We start from the raw sequence: 20,251 nt of genomic DNA on the forward strand, positions 1-20,251 counted from the left end.
CCTATCCGGGGAGGGGTAGGTAGTGAGTCGGGTACTCTAGGTACTCCTTGGTAGCCGAGCTTTTAATTTGAACGCCTGACGAAAATCCGGCATTTCGCAATCTCAAGGCGGAATAATCAAACACCGGTAATTTTTTGCGACTTTCAGCACGATTTTTTTTAACTCGTCTTATTGTTTCGAATCAGAGTTTTGATGATCTTCATGGAAGGCAAAGGTAAAAAGGGAATCCCGGGTCGATCTTCATTCTTTCTGCAGTACTTCAATCCTTCTACTACCAAAGGAAAAAGGAATGTTGTGATTTTGTGTTATGCTATGGGATTCATTGGTCTTCATGCTATTTGGGCACACGCGAAAGGCAACAAGACTGCAATAACTGATGGGAATACAGAGGTTCAAACGATAAGTTGATAACATTAACAGCAATGGCCTAAAACAGCAATGGACTAACTGCAGAAGAAGATTCTTACATGTACGCCCGTCGCAATTTTTCGAATTTTTTCGGCAACCTGGCTTCTCATTCAGTTCACGATGACTCAATTTCTCTGGCGAACTTCATCAACGCAGGACAGTAGCTCTAATGTATTACGTTTCGTAGACATGCAGCGATCATAATATCAGCGAACTGCTGAAACTTTATGTTACCACCGTACACTGTAACGAGCCGTTTAAATGTCATGAAATATGTTAAGGCGTCGGCCTTTGTTACTTGAGGGTTACTACACTTACTGATCTGTACTTGTTTCTCTGGACAGTAATATCAACTTGTCAAAACTTTGTTTAATACTTAATTTGGAATTGGTGAAGAAAGCATCAGCCTCATAGCTTTTGTTTTCAGAAAATTTTATATTTATGTATATTGTGTGCGCTATATTTATGGGCTATATTTATTATTATTACAATTGTTATTATTAATTTTGAATAATAATAGAAGTATAGTCTGAAATTATGGACTTAACACTTATCAAACATTCCAACTTCTACTTATGATTGTGAAGTTGTTATTAAGAGGTGAGGAAAAGTCACATAATTTTTGTCTTTTTAACATCTTTTTATGGCAACTAATAAGGATGTTATAATGTCTAATATTTTTTTATTGATAATAAAATCAATGTGCAGGATGAAAGTTATTTATCAGTAGCTAATGGGCTACCTGTGATGTAAATATCATGAATAAGATTGGGTGGTCTGAGGGTTCCTCCGTAGCCTGGCTGCAAATGTCTTCTACATTTATGTTCTTTGCTTCAGGCAGAAAGTGATGTCATCAATTTTCTGCACAAAAAAAACAAAATAATGTATTATACATTGAACTCACCATCTCTTTTCTGATTGGCCAAAAGCGTACAGTAAATTTTCATAGTCAGCGCCTGTGGCATCATCTAGCTGGAGATTATACAATAATCATGTCAAGGACACTCAAGGTCATGGGTAATCATATCATGTATGACTGCAGTGCATGATTTCTAAGGGTAATCATGTCAAGTTTGCGTGCTTTACTTTGCTTGCCGTCAGTGAAGAAGCAAAAACATGACCTCCATTTTTTTTTTCTTTCAATGTATAATAAAGCAATCATTACATTCGGTTTTTGTGATATCCTGAATAATCAAGGTCTCCATATGGGTTATCAGCCTCGGCCTTCGGCTTTGGCTGATAACCCCTACCTTGACCTTGATTATTCTGGATATTACAAAAACCTCATCCAATAATTGTCTAAAATGCCAATATTTAGTCAAAGGGAAATGTTGCAAAATATACGTCAGATATTTTAGTGTGTGAATAAATTCTGTAATATTATCTGTAAGCCGATTTATTTTGGATTATTTATTGAGCCATTTGTTAAATTATGATGTTGTGATATCATGTTGCCTTTTTTTTTTTTTTATCTGATACCATCAGACAGCTATCCTTGATGCCAGACAGGCTTTCAACCCAGATTTGAAAACTGGGCATCCTATACATGCTATTGCCCATGACTACTCTTAAAGCAACCTATGAAAAAGATAACTTTTTCAAGAAAGTGGGCTTCCACAGGATGCCTGGATGTCTATCTGAGTGAAAACCTGATTCAAAAGGCTGTTGCTCTGGTTCCAGTATAAGACTGGGACAGTACAGCGGTCTCTTTATCAACCTCGTTTCCAGGGTTTCTCATCTTCTTGCCCTGCTGGAGTGCAGAGCGAGAGACCTGGGGAGTAGTGTGGGAAGACAGGAGACCCTGAGAACGAGGTTGTCTCTTTATCGTTGGCTTAGCCAGTGGGGCCTTGCCATGAGAAAAGGTGGCCCTGGAGACACATCATTTTTGATTGGCTAGTTTCTTGGACTTAAGACGTTTGCTAATTTAGCACTGGTTTCTGTATGGTTGGTTGATCTAAAAGCATTTGATCACAGCACCTTTAGACCTTCAAGCGTAAAGAAGTTTAAAACTAGCTGTCCTACAACTGACTTTTAACTGACATCCTCCATAACGAATCCTGTCAACTTCCAGTCAGAAAGTTACTTCTGCTTAAACTTCCCTTCGTTTCAATCTTTTTAAGGCTGCCAAGGTGCTGTTATCCAAACACTTCAAAGGAGTTCTTTAATTTCTTAGCCGTTGCTGAGAATGAAAAACAGCATGCAACAAGAATTTTACCTTGACCTTGGGCCAAGCTTGTGTCAAGGCTATCAAACTGTAATGCTCTGTGACAAGAACGCGTTGTATCCTGCATGCTAAACTTCATTGTTCGGTCAGACTTTCTAAGTAAACAAAGTTAAAATTCTGGTTGAGCAATTGTAGATCTAAAATTGAGTGGAATAATTAACACGCAGGATGTTCATACATAAGGAAAGTTGCACTAAAAAGGCTTATATAGCTTGGGTCAGTTTATATATTGTGCGGGAAAGATAAAATTCAGAAGTCGTTCATAAGAGAGAACACTTAAAAAGTTTTCAACTTGAAGTAGACAAAGATATGTAAATTACTCAGTGCTGTATCAAGTTTGGGGAGTTTTTCACACCGTTAATGCGTTCTCAGTAACCTTCGCCGCTAAAAATGAACCAAAGTTTTCCATTTGCTGTTTATTATTATTTTTTTTTTTTAGAGCGCGGTATTTTACCTTCTTGAATACCATTTAATTTGTTGACAAAGACGATCTAGGGGTCGTTATCATTTAAAAGCTTTTCAAGAACAAGGGAAACAAAAGCATCGATCTTTCTTTTGTTTTCCTTCCCGCCCCCCATCGATCTTTCGCTTTTTATCGACTCTTGTATTCTTTGTCGCTTCTCAGGCGATGTTTACGTACTATAAATGAAATCTTTTTCTTAGTGATCCACCCCCGCCATATTTATGCTAAATTTTATTGTTTGTAGGTACTTAGGGTAATGGACTGCGACCAAACATGAAAAGCGGTGAAGATTAGGTTTTCATTCTTTCATTCAGTGACCATTATTGACTCCAGAAAGAGTATGCAAATATGGTGCGTGAAGTCGATAGTCATTAACAGCTAAATCGTACATGAAAATATCTTGCTGTTTCGCTGGAAATCATCTCAAAATTTAAATGATATCAGTGCCAATTTATTCAATTACAAGATTGTCATGTTAGAGGGTTTTTCATCCACTTAACAACAAAAATCGGCGAGGCAGCTCTTCCCGTTTTTCCGCCGTCGCAACACGCTTCGAAACGAAAGTTTACGTCAATTGTACCTGTGAATTTCCCATTCAGCGCGGAAGATGGCTAGTTGAGGAAGTGCTGATGAAACGCTGTGATTTTAAGCAGCAACGGCAGTGAAACATTTTGGTTTAATTTGTGGAGGGCTGGTTTCCGAAATGAAAAGCTTTGAAATATTTCGCAACAAGGACCCCCAGGTATCAGCGTGGCTACAAAACAATGGTTTTCGAAACCGGCGATCGAATGGCCTCCAAGAGAAAGGAGAAAAAGCAGTACAAAGCAGCAAGAAGCAAGAAGAAAATGACGCAAAACATAAGGAAGTCAAGTTTAGCATTGGCAAATACATGCACAGTAGAATCCCTTCTTTAGCTTCCAAGCACACAATCCCGGAATTGAGAAGTAATATGACTGCAGAGGCGCACCTGAAAAATTTGGACGAAATCCCAGTGGCAATATCGTCTCAAGCAGTAAAACGAGTTGTTTATCAAGAGAAGTCCGAGCCCGCACAAACGTTTACTAAAAACGCGGAGGGTCCTAAAATAAGACGTTTTTCTTGCCCTCCAATTAATGAATTACATAATGACCACACTGTCAAAGGCCGTCCCAATTTATCACGAAGGTATTCTTCTTTCTCCTCGTCTTCCGATAGACCCTCGAACATTCCAGTGCAAATTCGTAACAATAACGTACGGCTTCGTAAGTACAGTTGCCCGGAACATTACATTCCAGCAAGAATACTAGAGAGGGATCAGAGAGAAGATCATGGAGAATTAGAGACATATGAATTTGGCAAAAAGACCATTAATGCTTCTAAACAACGTTTCTCAGTTTCTTCAAATCAAACATCTGGAAGAAAGTTACGCGAACAAACTATTGACCATCAAAAACACGCTCTAAAGGGAAAATCGATTCTGGACGCTGAAATACCAAAGGACAACACAGTAAAGAAAGATTTTAAAGATTCACTCTTTGTTACAACTACCGATATAAACGCAAACGAGATTGTTCCTAATTCAAGAGGGCAAATGTCTGGTTGTTCGTCAGAAAGCAGTGACGAAGATTTAGGTTTCACTCTTTACGAAGAAGAGTCTATGCGGAGTTACAGTTTGGAAGTTCAGCCTAAGTCGACGAGGAATAATTTTCCTTCCAGTATGTATAGTAGAAGAGGTACTATGCTAACATGGCTGGGAGAAGTAAATAGAAATAATCCACAGTTTTGGAGTTAGCCTGTGGTATAATGCGAATCTTCGTACGCTAAATTTTACTGTAAACGGAACTATAGATTGTTCGGCCAGCTGCTGCAGCCGCCTCGTTAGATACCCAGTGTGGAAGTCGTTTGAAACACATTTGCCGGTTTTTAAAATGAAGTGCCATTATATTACGTTTGTATTAGGCTCTTAAAAACAACTCTTTATTCAAAGACTGAAACTGAATTGTACTGTACATTCTGCTTACAGTAATGACCAAGTTTCCTGCCTAATTATATAGCTCCATCGAAATCCAATATTGCCAACAGACCTATTTTTTATTAATTTTTGCCAACTGTCCAAATTTAAAATAAATTGGATAGTTTTTGCTCGAACGTTTAGTTTAGCTTTGAAAAAACTGTCCAATTTGAGAAAAATCTGGATACTTTCCATCAACCAATGAAATGTCAAGATAAATAAAAGAACCGAGTATTCGCCAATCAGGTTGCAGCTATTACCACTGCTATCAAACGTCACCGAGCGATTGTAGCTCGCTAAGTTTTCTTATGTTAATGGCGGAATTTCCCGACTTTTCTCTCCACCTTTTTGACGTCTAAACTTTCAAATGGAGTCTTCAGCTAGGTTTTCAGAGAGAGATGCTGCTGATTTACTCGAGATGAGGGAGAATAATCAGAACAAGAACACTCAAAGAAGCAAAAAAAAAAACTGTGTTAAAGTGGTTGACCTGTGACGTGCTAAGCAAAGCGAAGTGAGAAATGCTGTACTTTAGAGGATAAAATATTTCCCTTGTTCATCTGTTTTTGGATCCTATATAATTAATTGGTAATAGGACTACATGCTTGACCAATTTGAAATAATTGGATTCAAAAAATTCCTCGGACTGTACTGCCAAATTGGACCCGGCCTATACGGCCTCGTCCAATTTTGGCTGTCCTCAGAATTTTTTTCATCCAATTATTTGAAAATTGAACAGCATGTAGTCCTATTACATATACAAATTGCAAACTTTCGCTTCGCTTTCCGAGGAAATCTGGCACCGTACTTCGTAAAAAATTAAGTCCCGCTGAAGAAGGACAAATAATTTTTATAGGCGGGCAAGTAATCAAAGCCCTTAGACCTTCTGTATGTTCAAAATATATACACTGAACATAGCTGCAAAATGTAGAGACTGATTTCGTCGGCGCGGGGGCAGTGATCGATAACCCTTCAATAACTCATTGATAATTAAAAACTAACTTCTCATTACAATGACTCGTACAAGCCAAAAAGAGGCGCAGGAGCATGACAACAAAACGTTTGTTATTCTTCTTCCTCGTAAATCTCAGTTTGCACCTTCTTCTGCGTGAAAACCTTTAATTAAGAAGTATTTTAATAATGCACACATGCAAATTTATAACTATTACTTTTGTTTATGACGCTAGTCAACTCCAAGGAACTGCGCTTTTCTTAGCTAAAAATCATAAAACACTATTTCATTAATTTTTTGCCTCGATATTTCAACGAATTTCGACTTCTGCCTCAGGTGTTGCAGACATCATTGCTAGATAGCGTGTAACGCCTGTTGTGCGGTTTAAGTGATGAACGCAAGCCAGTTTAATAGAACTTGTTAATGCTTGCTAAAATTTGCCAGATTTCCAAAATGTTAAATGTTAGAGTTTGTCTACACTGTGAAAATGAGGTTTGAAATCCAATCCACCGTAGGAAAAAAGATGGCGGCTGTATATTTTACCAAAATGCCTTGTGAACCTAACACAGCCTAAAAGGCACAAAGATAGCCAAATTTTTACAGTTTTTGTCCCTATTCCAAGGACATTAAGTAGCCTAGGTTTGAAGATTTTATAAGGTTTTTGTTCGTTTTTAATTTATGAACGTTGTTAAGGTTTTCGTGCTCTAAGAACTATGGGTAAATGTACCAGTCGCCATCTTTTTTCCTACGGAGGATTGCGATATGCCTTGTCATATGGCCGTCCTTACATCCTGACTGTCGAGTTCGCCGCGCGTGTCCTATTACTCCAACTCGCGTGTTATTCAAGTGTACTCGCAGGCTAGGGCTGCCACGCCAGCTATGTCCTAAACAACAAGTGGGTCGCATTTGATATGTTGTTGAACTCAGGTTTCGGAACTGATTATGCCGTAATAATATAGATCATAGCGTCCTTGTTTAGGGTCGAAGTTACCGCAAATATATCGGCTTTTACCCATCTTTTAACCTCCCTTTCTTTTATCGATGGGGATTATGACTCTGAAATACCTTTTTTGGTCACAGTCAAAAACGTGAGTTCCTTTTGTCGCATTGCGATTTATTTTCGGTAAATATATTTTGTTCGTTTGTCATTTGCATGAGTGTAGGATTTGGTTTGTCTATTACCAGAAATGATTCGATTTAGCGTTCTCCTTCCAATTCCGATTGATCATCGCACCGCAATGATCAATCATGTCTTCATCTTTTTCCGCAGTTCAAATATATGATCTTTCATATATCATTTGCATAATCTGTCATTGATCCATGAACTGAACATCTCACATCATACACCATATTTTACTGCCGGAGCAACTGTCTCGGCGGGTCTTTGTTTCACGTGAGCCAAGATACAATTACTTTAAACAAAGATCCCTCTGTAGTTTTGTAAGCGCCCTCCCTTCAGCTCTCAAAATAAGAAAGCACTCCCGGCATCATGTCGAATCATTACTGTACGGTCACGAATGGCGAGACCTACATATGTCCTACATGACGGCTTTACCACATATGACGTTTTTTTCTAAACTTCTGTCAACGTTGAACAAGTCTGATCTGCAACTGTCAGCCGACCTGAGTTTCTAAATTAAACTTCCACTGTTTACAAGTATATAAGCGAGTCTACTATGGCCAAGAACATATTTCGACCGAAAGCTAATTTTCTCCTACTCAGTATCTTGGAACCACCATTCTTTTGTGTTATGCAAGCGCGACCAAGCAGAACAAAGCAGCTCAGAGGCAGCTTTTCTTTTAAACACAAGGTGATACAGACGTTCATTGGCTCGCCGCAATCGTCTCCATGATGGCCTCTTGACATATGACTGGAAACTAGTCAAGTCCGTCCAAGAGTCACCAGCCGGCAAGGGGATGGAGAAGCGCAGGGAAGGGAGGGAAGGCGGGGAAGGGGGGATACGAACGTTTATTTTTGCCCTTTCATGCTTGGAAGTTTTATCTTTCCGGGTGGACTTATTTCCGAGCCATTTCTTCTAAATATTGAACCGTCCCCGAGTGAAGTTTTCTGCATGTCGGAATACCGCGCAAGACAGGCACGAGCGGCTTGGCAATGGAAACGACAGCGCAATAAACGTTTCATGGAAGAATGAAAGGCACGTGTGATGCCGGGGAGGTGGGGAGGGGGGAGGATTCCCATATAAAATGGACGGTGGTGCTCGTCGGAAAGTTTGTAAAGAATCTCCAAGAGTATCAAGATCTGTCTTGTGGGCGTGGCTTGAAATGTTTTTCACCCCTAAGACAAGAACAATAATTGAACAAAAAGTTCATAACTCACATTACTGGACACGCAGCCGTAAATCCGATTGTTTCTCTTATCATTGTCTATTCGCTGTTGGTATAAATCTAATAACTTATTACATGAAATTTTCGCGACACGTTAATTTCGCGAATTTCGCGGTTTAAAAAAATCGCGAAATTTAAGTGACGCGAAAATTTAATGTCGCAAAATTAACAAAATTAACGGACGGACAGTCACGTGACAACCAAAATGTTTTGGATCGATGGGTTACCAAATTTTCTAAGGTATGGGGCTCGGCTCGCACGCCTTCGGCGCACAGGAGCTCCGCTACTAGCGTTCTATCACGAATGAATGAATGAATGAATGAATAAATGAAGGACTATTTAAGTGTCAATGGTTTTTACTCGCTCTCGTTTTTCTATTACGCGATAGAAATCTCGAGCTCATAATCTAATTGTTACATAGAACACGATCGTTCGTGCATTGCCTTTGAAATGGCAGAATATTTTTGCCCTCGCCCACGCTTTGAGAGTGACAGTCAACTAGGTTCCTAGATCCACCTTCTATTGAATGACAAAGCGAATCAGTGGGGATCAGTGGGGAAGCATTCCCATCTCTCCTTTTGATTTCTGCTCGCTTTCATACATTTCTCAACGGAGCATCCACAGCTGAGAAAAGAGAGAGCAAGCTCCCATAAGAAAGTGGACACTCATCTAAACTCAGAAACAGAGGCCTGTTGTCAGGCTAAACAATGAAAAAGAACCACACTTGGCCACTGAAATCATTTCAGGACTCTGTCCAAATTTTATTGCTAGGCAGACTCACATCAGATGACTGTCAACCTGAGCCAGCCACTGTGTGCTGGCTAACAGTGTTCACCTTTACAATACCACTTATCACTTCACAATGACTGCTTTTTGAAGGCTTAATTTTTTTTTTGTACAAGCATGAGGAAATTTAGTATTAAATTCCGTTCTTTTTTCTGTGCATGGCATTCAAAAGCCGAAGCGATTACAACAAAAAATGTAATCTGCAGAGTTAAAATTTCTTGCACCCTCTGAAATAAGAATAAATTTGGCTTTCTGTTTACAAAACACGAAAGCCAGTTAAGTTTGCTTCTGATATTATTTTAAAAGTGTTCGTATTATTTTCGGGGGGCGGGGAGGAGAAAGGAGGCCATGTATTGTATTTTTTGGGGATGGCTATTTACTATAAGTAATAGAGTTTTGTGTTTTGAGAGGAGGGGGAATGGAGAGAAAGAGAAAGTGAGAGAAAGAAATAGAGAGAAGTCAGGAGGCTTTGGAGAGGACACTGGGCTAGTCCCCTCTTTCTTCTTCTTCTTCATCCTCTTCATCCTCCTCCTCTTCATCGTCTTCCATCTTCTTGACGAAGTCATCTGACAAAAGATGAGCTCACATTTTATCCGCTATTTACCATCATGTAGTTCCAGAAAATATCCATACTTCCCCCACAGAAGTGATTTTTTCAAAGACTCCCCACCCCTCTGGAAATTCCAATTAAGCTTCATACATTTCTTTAAATTTTTAGGTCTTACAGAACTCCTCATTCACGCCCTCACCTCCCAGGAAATTCTAATCCCTACACTGGGGGAGAGTATGGATATTTTCTGGAACTGCACATTTTCCCTCACATGATTGGTATGTGTAATTAAAAGACATCACAATTTTGAAAAATAAGTTCCCCCGTCAACGAACACTTTTTGTTAAGTTACTAAAAACAATAATAATAATATGTATGGAAAACAAACATACAGACAAACAAATGGAATGTTTAATCACTGTCAGTGCGAGTGCCTAACTCACAAACAAACTAAGTGGTGTATTTCATTTGTACATTGTGTTAGCATAACGATATGCACATGACTACTGTAATATAACCTCAAAACCAGGGATGACAAGAGGATGCCCCCTGCAGTGATTGCAAAAAGTAAACATTTCATCCTAGAAGCACTTTAAACAAACAACAATGGTATTTACATTATATATTTACATTCAAGTATATCTGATAAACAACAGCTAACAATCTCTAAAGTATAGGACAACTTTGCACGACTGATAAACTTGGTATAACCTTCAGGTTCAACACATACATGCAGAGCTAAGAATATAAATTTAATCAGATTGCAATGGACTGGTACATGTTCGACTCACCTATAATATCCCTCATGTTTACCCACCCTCTTTTGGGTATTGTGATCGAATTTCGATAATTGGCTGTTACCTGGAAAGGAAAAAAGTAGATGTCATTAGACATGTAAAAATAAATAAACAGCTAGAAGTTACTAACTACATCAACATCATCTCCTGGGAATTTATTTGCTCAACACTAAATTCTCCTTTAGTCCCAAGTCTCAACGCCATTTTAAACTCATGATTGTGACCAAGCAACGTAGGAGTTGTGGCGGGTGACAAGTATATCAAAACTGGCTCATGCAGTGTTCACTTTGGTAACAATCTCTTGCTTCTGAAATGAGGTTTATCTGGGTGGTAACGAGAGAGGGGGTGGCTGCTAGTGCTTAACAATAACACACAAGGAAGACAACTGGATCTGACTAATAATAATCTATTAAAACCAATGCAATTAATATACATTACTGGCAAAAAATTTCAGATTATTTTAATTTCACACAAAAAAGTGCTGGAAATTAAATCGCCTGAAATTTTTTAGCGTATGAAATTTTACGTGTGTGAAATGTTAACAGTACTGTATAAAACTTTAAGGTACAGTAGCTCTAAAGCTCTTAGTTTCCTTTATGGTCGCGAACTCTAGTTAAGAAACTGCTTGAGATGCGTAACAGCTTGATAAAATTGGAGTTATTTTCTTGTTGGTGCAGTTGATTCAATCTAATTTGTGTTTTACAGGCGTGAATTTGCTTAAGTTATGTTCCAGCAAAGGTCCCGAATTTCTTGTCCTAAATTTGTCCAAAATGAGATAACAAGTGTCTGAAAATTAAACTTCCTTTTTTTCAAGTAATTTTTTTTGCAAGTAATGTATTCCTTTGTGCACATTTGAGAAAATGCCCCTGTAACCATGTCTCATTCTTAGATCCATGCTGGAGAAAAAGAGACCATTTGCAGTCAGTTTACTGCCCAATATAAAGCCATGTGCTTACCTCGGAAATCCTCAAATATACTCCTCTTGCGTTGCTACCAACATCAAAGTAAAAACGTTTTTGTTCCACACGCTGCTCACGTGAAGGGGGTAAGTCACTTGATACCTCCTCTGAAACAAAAAGTGTGAAAAGAATTAACCAGGATTGCACAAGAGTTACAACTGGTTCTTATGAAAATATATAGTTAAAGAATTGACATTTAAATTATTGGTTGGGGGAAGGGGTCCGTTCCCTTTCTGCAAGATATTAGAAATAAAGCAGATATTAAATAAATTTAATTACCAAACATTAACTCAATGGCCTTAAAAATATTACATAAGAAAGTATCAAATCAGAGACACTTTGGAGAAACATGTTATATAATATAAATTAGTGAAATAAGAAGCCAACAACATTTTGCCTATGAAGCATTATTAGGGTCAAAATTTAATGCATATTATGTTATGGTGTTTTGTATTTTATTTGGCTACACTGATGAATTACGTTCGAACTTTTGATCGAATTATGTTCCACTCTTTTGAATTATGTTCGGAAGTTTGAACTTATTATAGAATACTATTAAACCGTTTGTAAATTATGTTCGGCTTTTAAGAGTTATGTTCGGAATGTTTAGCTTATAATTGCTTTGGTTGTTTTCTTGATTTATGTTTTGAATTATGGAATGCAACTTCTTTGAATTATGTTCGGCAAGTGGATTGGAGCCTGGCAGCAGGAAACTCACGAGCAGTCCTGGGACGAGTAAATTTTCCTGCACTTTCAATAATTTATTCCAATTATTACCAGTGTTGGTGGTATGGTGGACAACACAATCACTTTCGAATTGGAGCTAATTGGGCAGACATGCAAGTGATATAATCGATTTGATTGAATGAAGCTCTTGTCAGAGTGATTTTCAACAATTCCGCCTTCACTGGTTGTACAATTGTGCGTTACAGCGATCTCATTCCATCTGGAGAAGCTGTAATGGCCGTCACTCACGAAGCCATGGAAGTTATGGGACAAGGTGAAACAAAATGATGATTTTAGTCAGTCCAGTGTCTCGTTTCAAGCACAGATTACTGGTACTAGCGAAAGATAAAGACCACGCTTTATTATTTCAAAGGGTCAGCTCAAGTTTTCATTAGACTTGGGGTTTAAATCCAGAGAGATCGCATCTCTGCTTGGTGTCAGCGGAAGCACTGTTAAATGGAGAATTCCTGAGTATGAAACTTTTGTTAGGCAAAGATATTCAGATATTTCTGATGAAGCTTTGGATAGTGTTGTGGAAGGATCAATGAGAAAATTTCCAAATTGTGGCTATAAGAGGGTATTTGGGGCTATATGTCTGCCCAATTCGAAAGTGATCTGAGTGATTGACTCGTCCGCCATATTGATTTGAACAGCACACCAACACTGGTAATAATTGGAATAAATTATTGAAAGCGCAGGAAAATTTACTCGTCCCAGGACTGCTTGTGAGCTTCCTGCCACGAGCCTCCAATCCACTTGCCGCACATAATTCGAAGAAGCCGCACTCCGTAAGTCAAAACATAAATCAAGAAAATAACCAAAGCAATTATAAGCTAAACATTCCGAACATAACTCTTAAAAGCTGAACATAATTTACAAACGGTAGTATTCTATAATAAATTCAAACTTCCGAACATAATTCAAAAGAGCGGAACATAATTCGATCAAACTTTCGAACATAATTCATCAGTGTGGCCGAATAAAATACGAAACACCATAACATAATTTGCATTCTAATTTTGACCCTAATAACGCTTCATATTTGCCATCCTCATGACATGACAGCATTATCAACAAAAATGTCATTGTCAAGTGGGATTAAGTAATTAAATGAATGTAATATATAATTTACAAAATCAATATAAATATGAAGGGTTTTTTTTTGAAAGGATTCTTCAAAAGGTACTCAGTTTACTGTTATCACATTTGCCATTGAACAGATTGAACTACATTCTGTAGGTCTACAACAAAAGATCCTTGGTTGGATTTTATGGCAATGGTTTCCCTGCTGACCTAAAATTGCACTTTGAAAATCTGATATACACTGGGATCTGCAAGACTAACTTGCAAGCCATAGACTGACCTAATTTAAAATTTACTCAAGGTGATGGGTGGGGTAGAGGGCAACGGACAGGTGGAGTAAATTACACAAAATTAGAGTCACAGCCAGAGACATGAAAAATGAAGAAGCCACTCCACTTTCTGTGAAGTGACTTCAGATAATTTAATCACAAACAGCTGAATATTAGCACACATGTTAAGGTGAATTCACCAACCTTCTTCTGAGCCATACTCCTCAAGCACCTCAGAAAGTGCATTTCTAATATCCACAATGCCTTGAGCAGGAACAGCAATATTAGTGCGACCTCCACGGCCGTATGTCCCAGTTTGATTGATCTGTCAAAGCAGAGTTGTGTTAGAATGTTTCAAGGCTTTCCATGAATGATTGTCATACAATATGTCAATAGACTTTGTCTACAGGTTAGCACTATTACACACTTGCTTCAACTCAAGAGCAGAAGGCTGTCAAAATTGTGAATGTTCTCATGCAAGTATGTGTGACTGTTGAAATCTGATTTTGTAGTTCTTATTTGCATGTTACCCATAGTCAGCTTAACAACTGTAATTCAAGCTTCGGAATTCTTGAATGAAGGGCTTGTTTTATGCGTGAAACTCTTCTCTGCAGGCTTTTTGCCAGGATTTGAAAAGTGGGCGTCCAAAATGCAAAATAGGGCCTGCTCCAATGAACAATTTATAAGGCAACATATGAAAAATAAAACAATTTTCTTTAAAAAGTGGCCATCCACAGGACTCCTGGATGCCCATCAACATATGCCTGATTTTTATCTGGAATTTCCTATTTAGGAGGGCATTTTTAAAAAGCTACAGTACTAGAAGCCAGCCTCTTATTTGCCAGGTATACTGCTTTTATCAATTTGGGAATCAAAATAACCATTCTTCAGGAAAAGTACTGAAGACACTAACACAAACCTTGAGGAACTTTCCTCTGTTATTTTCTTTGAGGTCAAGATAATACATCCTGTTGTTTGGACCTCTGATGCTCTCGCTACAAAATAAAAAAAGAGACAGAGAGCTACATTCAATCACAAGCAGCTGAGAAACAGCTGAATATTAGTGCACGGTTCTCTCAGACTGACCAGTAAGAGCCAGCACTGAGCATTCAGAACCTCCCAAACCAGAGAACCCTGATTGTACTGTTAACTGTATAAATTATTTCATGGGTTCTAAAAGGTATGTTACACAATGAGGAAGACCATGTCGATGTAAAGTGCATATTATGTAGTACTGTTAATTCACCCATGCTACAGACTAAGACATAAAATCAAGCAGGGACATCTGTCACAATGAACGATTGCTACTATACATGTCCTTTGTACACATGGACATGTGCATGTATGTAGGTTTTTTGTGAAAGTATCCACTGATTGATTTCCAACTAGGAACTGCACTGGTGGAGCACCCCAGAATAACAGCGTATACTGACAGTAAATGATGTAACTTGTCATTTTACCTCATCAAATTGCCAGATTCCTCTGATTCTTCATCACGTTTCGGTGCTAGAAACAAAAAGTTTACGAGGTAAGATGAGTCTTTTTAGCTGGAGGTTCTTCGAGCACCATGGCAAACTAACACCAAGCCTAGGGCTCCTCCCCAATAATTGTGGATGCACCTATGCTATTGTTGCCAGCTGCACCACTATTATAATGATGTAAGGAAGGTCAGCAACTGATTGATAAGAGTATGCAATTGTGTCATTGTTAAAAGAAATCTTATTTGAGAAAGGAGTTTACACGAGGTTCTTTTGAGTGTGCAAGAACTGCAAGCAATCATGAATTAAAATAAGAGTGTAAATCATGACACAAATTATGAAACAGTGACATGTATGTACATGTAACTGAGATGTACATGTACTATCAAGATAGCTTTTACCTTGGGCAAGGAAATTTGCAAAGGCTGTTAGCTTGGTGCAGAAATCCCGAGCCACGCCCATGGTAAATATTACCTTGCTTTTTCCAGAACGGTTAACAGAAACCTGCAAGATATTAAGTTAATCACATTTTTATACTTCTAACAACATTGCAATGTACCTAGCCCAGAAATTATACTGTCTAATTACTTATTCTTTTATACATGTGCCAACTGTTTCACAGGAAAAAAATAAGAAAAAACTAAACAGAACAGAACAAAAAACAAAAACTAACTAAAGGGAAATTTAAACCTTCTGCAGATTCATTTTTGAATGTTTTGAGCACTAGGGCAAACATTAAGCACTAAAAATATAAAGCTAAATGTAACCAGATTTTTTCAATGGTTTTGTAATTCCTACAGTGCACCCGTCAAACCAAGAAGAGGATTGTAACTCTCACAAATGACTGGAAGTTTGTGTTATACCATTGATTACTTGAGCGTCAACTTATATAATAAACACATGTAGCAGGTAGTGTCAATCCATCAATGTGCAAGTGCTGGCAATCATTACTAGAAACCTAAGTCCATTTCTTTCATCTAGGCTGTTGGTACTACATACAATGGGAAATAATGAATAATCAAATCCTTTCCAGCTGCAAAAAGAGACTTGTCGCAAGGGTCATCATACATAGTCACAAATTAAACCTTGGCTGAGTGTGATTTGTTAAATAATAACACGTGATTTGTCCTATATTTAGGGATTTTGGATGTGTGACAACCTGTTAAGGGTTGATTCCAAAATATCCATACCCTACCATACTAGATAACAGCCAAAACTTGTAGACATTCAAACAGCTCTACTCTACTTTCAAGTCCTCCTAATACCACAGCCCTTCAAAACAAATAAAACTAATAATAAGGTGGATTGATTAAAATTTAAAAGAGAACCGCAGAGGTAAAAAATGTTACCACCCGTAGGAGACAAACTTAACAACAGAGTTTGGAGTGCAGCGCATGTTACAAATAAAGGTTACTGAGAGATGTTCATCATAACTTCATAGACCAACCAATAGAATTACTCCATCAGCAGACTACTGGGATTCAGAAATGCTGTATAAAACCATTGCAGTCTCTTTTCACTCGTCTTCAATGCCCGCACTACTTGCGGCTTGTGGCTTTGCAAGTCATACTCGCACACTCATGACCGCTCACTTGTTTCACGTTCTTTCACACAGATTTTTGAGCAAAAAAAAAAAAAACTGCTCACAGTCTAACCTAATTCTGAATAACAGAGTTGCTCAAATTGACATAAATTAAATTATATTTAAGCATAATTGCCAACTGCTAGTAGGATGATAGATTGTATAGTCAATCCTGAAAAAAAAAAAAAAAACACTAAAAAAACTATCCAGTACCAACTGGAATTTATAAATACCTCATTGTTTTTCATAGAAGTGTTTGAAGTAATAATATCTTGGGTATACGTGTACTGTCATTTATATCAAAGCTCTGAATGTCTGTGATAATTCAGATAACTGGCCTTGATATTGGATTTCATCATTATAATCACTAGGTTAATATCATTTTTGAGAACACCTCTCAAAGCATAGTAAACAGGAAAAGCTGTTGCCACATCACAAGAATTTTACATACTCTAACCTGGTAGCCTGACTGGCGTTGCATGTACCAGGAATTAAAATAAAAAGGTCTACCAAGAAAATAATTTTAAAAAGATCCACCGGAAATAAAGACGTTCCCACACAAATTTCATGTAAAACTTTTGGAATGATTGCCTTTGGTATCTACTGGTAAATGGCTATCTTCATGTATCTTGCAAATTTTAAGCCTCAAAAATTTTGAGGCAGGACTCAATAGCTTCAGGTATTTTTAAGAATAGTTGAATTGTAAATTCTTATGAATAATTTAAAATGAAAGTCTTTATGATAAGGTTCCTTTGTTCTTTTCAGTAACATCCCAGACAATCCATAACACAGAGTTATCTTCAAAAACAATGGCTAGATTGAAAGAGAAGTGAACTGTTTGGAAGAATTCCGAGGAAATTTCATCCCTGGATTTTATATGTACCCCGGTTAACATTCTAAAGTCAACGTAAAAAAACATTACACATAATGTTTATTCATTTCATAACATCTGATTTCCCAAACTGGTAAATGAGCAGTAAAAGAGAAACCTCACTAACGTATCGTCACCGAGTAAATATATTGCATTTCTATTTACTTGAAACACAGTTGAATTCCCTAATATCGATGTCAATTTACGTTTTAGAGGCACAGACACTATTCTAAATTACAAATCGCTAAATTACAATTAAAATCACCATAAATTCAAGTTCAGGCATGTCAAATTGTACAAGATAATATTTAGCTAACAAGAGCTTAAAATTCGTGAACAACCGATAACCCTTCAAAACTTTCGACCAAATCGAGCCCATTTCGAACAACATATTAAATAGTAACTATGCATTGCGCAGCAAGATAACATATTTTACTTCTGGTTTCCACCAAAATATGAGAAATCTAAGAATTCAGGTAAATCATAATGTCATGGAAATTTACATAATTAGTTCCTGAGAAAACGTTTTCCTCAGCTGGCAGGATTTCATGCATGTAGAAAAAGTAAAATAGAATTCAAACACAGCATAAGCCTAACATTATTTTTCCTTCCGAGCTTCGTTTTCTCGCAATAAGTTCAATAATAAAGTACTTGCTGATTAAGGTCTGAAAAGGAACAAATAAAAACGTGGAAATACTACCTACAATAGCAGAACAAGCTAGCGGCCTGCCAACACAGCTGAATAATTGATAATCAGTGATTTTTATCGTATATATCAAAACATAGGCTTCCTTTTGGAGGAGAAAATATTTCCTGCTCTTTACGACTGGATACAAAAAGCTGTTTTTCAGAAAAATATATCAAGTGCGAAAGCTAGAAATGGCATATATAACTAGCACGTATTACCAATAACAGTACATTTTGTGTGTACATACCTTATTTATCACACTACAGGAAGTCCCGGCCATTTAAATTCAAACCCGAACCAAAAAAAAAAAAAATATCCAAGAAACTCCAGTCACAAATTGCACAGAGATTTGCAAATTACCAACTCATAACGGGCTATTCTAGGTCTTGCCAAAAATAATTATATGTAGAATAGCTTTAGGAGCCTGACAGACTGTAAAGACACCCTGCCAGGTTTTGGTTTTCGCTCTCTCGGATATTTTCTCTCCACTCTTTTCACACCTTCCGTTGCGCCGATAATTCAGCTGAAATAAATAATTGCAAAGACAGTCGAAGACAGCCCACTCAAACGCCCGCGTTAGCTTGTTTACGGTATTCCCAAGAAGAGGACATTATCTGGTTAAAAACCACGGCGTAATGTAGCTTCAGCGAAGGTGCAACTGCCTTTCTTCGACGCCGGCAAATGGATTTTATTGTTTTACGACTAACCTCTGCAATTTTGATGAACTTGCCACGACGATTTTGCTTCACATCCACGTAAAAACGTTTGGATTGAATTTTCAGCGACTTGCTGAAAAGTTCCGTGTCGCCTAGCGGAAGAAAAACACAAAGTCAGAAACATTTGCGAAAAATTTTCGCCGCATAATAGCGAAGACTTAGCGACCGGAGGTAGAAGAGCCTTCGAAAGCTGTCAGGATGTGCATCTTGAAAACGATTTTTTTCCTTCCTTACACGACCGCTCCAAACTTAGCCTTCGCGAAAATGACACATAAATTCAGGCTGTTTTTTTAGCTTTCTTTACCTCGACCATCCTGTCCTTCGTCCGCATATTCCCCTCCGTTCGCTCCCTCACTCGCAGCCATTCTTCCTTCTCCTACATCAGCCTCGGTGTTCCCGTGCTCGGCACCAGCCATCTTGAGTGCGCACGCACCCAGACCCCCTGCACTATTTATTTGGGTGAACGGCACTTCCTAATATGGACGTGGTCCCTGGTAAGATGGGTCAAAGGGGAATTAATTTGCCAGCCGAGAAAACCCCCAATGTGGGAAACCCGCAGAAAACCAATACCAAGGAAAGACGGAGAATAGCAACAACGATCTTTTAAATTTGTAACGTTTTTAGCTTCCTCTATGTCTGTAAACTTTGAGCTAAAGGGAAATAGCGATATATAAATGAAGTCTTATTATCATCATTGTTATTATTATTATTATTATTATTATTATTATTATTATTATTATTATTATTTCGCAAAAGATGACAAAGTTGCCATCTATTATCATCGCTTACTCTGGACTTTTAGATCAAATGATTAAAGCGACTAATCTGTGTCGCTAACTCATCAAGCCGGCTTTTTTTTTATACTGACTTGCTCACACTGATCAGAATGGTAGCAAGATCGTTTATATTTCAGAGTTAGAAATTGTCATTTCACGTTTCCCTATTGAGGAAAACTATGAGGGGTATGAGAGGGGTGGAAGGGGAGAGAAGATCAAAAAGGCTATATATAAAATACACCAGGGGATTTTTCTCATGTGTATTATTAATAATGCCAAAAGGTCTGGATAGTAGCAGACATGTTAAAATTTTTAGAAACAACACAACGTTTTTCAAAAACATGTTTCAACAGAATCTTCTGTCATCTTCAGTTTAAATTACAAAGTACAGAGTTGAATATATAGTGTATGTATTCAACTCTGTACTTTGTAATTTAAACTGAAGATGACAGAAGATTCTGTTGAAACATGTTTTTAAAAAACGTTGTGTTGTTTCTAAAAATATATTAATAACAAGTGAGGGCCTGAGCTTTCGATCACATTGTGTTTATGGCTCAAAATAACATTTTCTTCGCTTGGTGTGGATAGAA

General features: G+C 37.8%; 1 protein-coding gene across 1 annotated transcript; it reads right to left on the bottom strand.

Annotated features, from left to right (window-relative positions):
• Positions 1-9,117: 9,117 nt before the first annotated feature.
• Positions 9,118-19,331, bottom strand: LOC110043854 (transcriptional regulator protein Pur-beta-like). The gene is made up of 9 exons (XM_020749354.2): positions 19,190-19,331; positions 18,877-18,977; positions 15,430-15,532; positions 15,011-15,056; positions 14,470-14,545; positions 13,755-13,875; positions 11,470-11,579; positions 10,508-10,577; positions 9,118-9,732 (listed from the first exon to the last, which is right to left on the bottom strand). The coding sequence occupies exons 1-9, from the start codon at positions 19,299-19,301 to the stop codon at positions 9,653-9,655; spliced, it is 819 nt and encodes a 272-aa protein (XP_020605013.1). The 5' UTR covers positions 19,302-19,331; the 3' UTR covers positions 9,118-9,652.
• Positions 19,332-20,251: the final 920 nt, after the last annotated feature.

Source organism: Orbicella faveolata, unplaced genomic scaffold (assembly GCF_042242905.1).
Source record: "Orbicella faveolata isolate gen_17 unplaced genomic scaffold, um_ofav_v1 contig_46, whole genome shotgun sequence".
Taxonomy (NCBI): Eukaryota; Metazoa; Cnidaria; class Anthozoa; order Scleractinia; family Merulinidae; genus Orbicella; species Orbicella faveolata.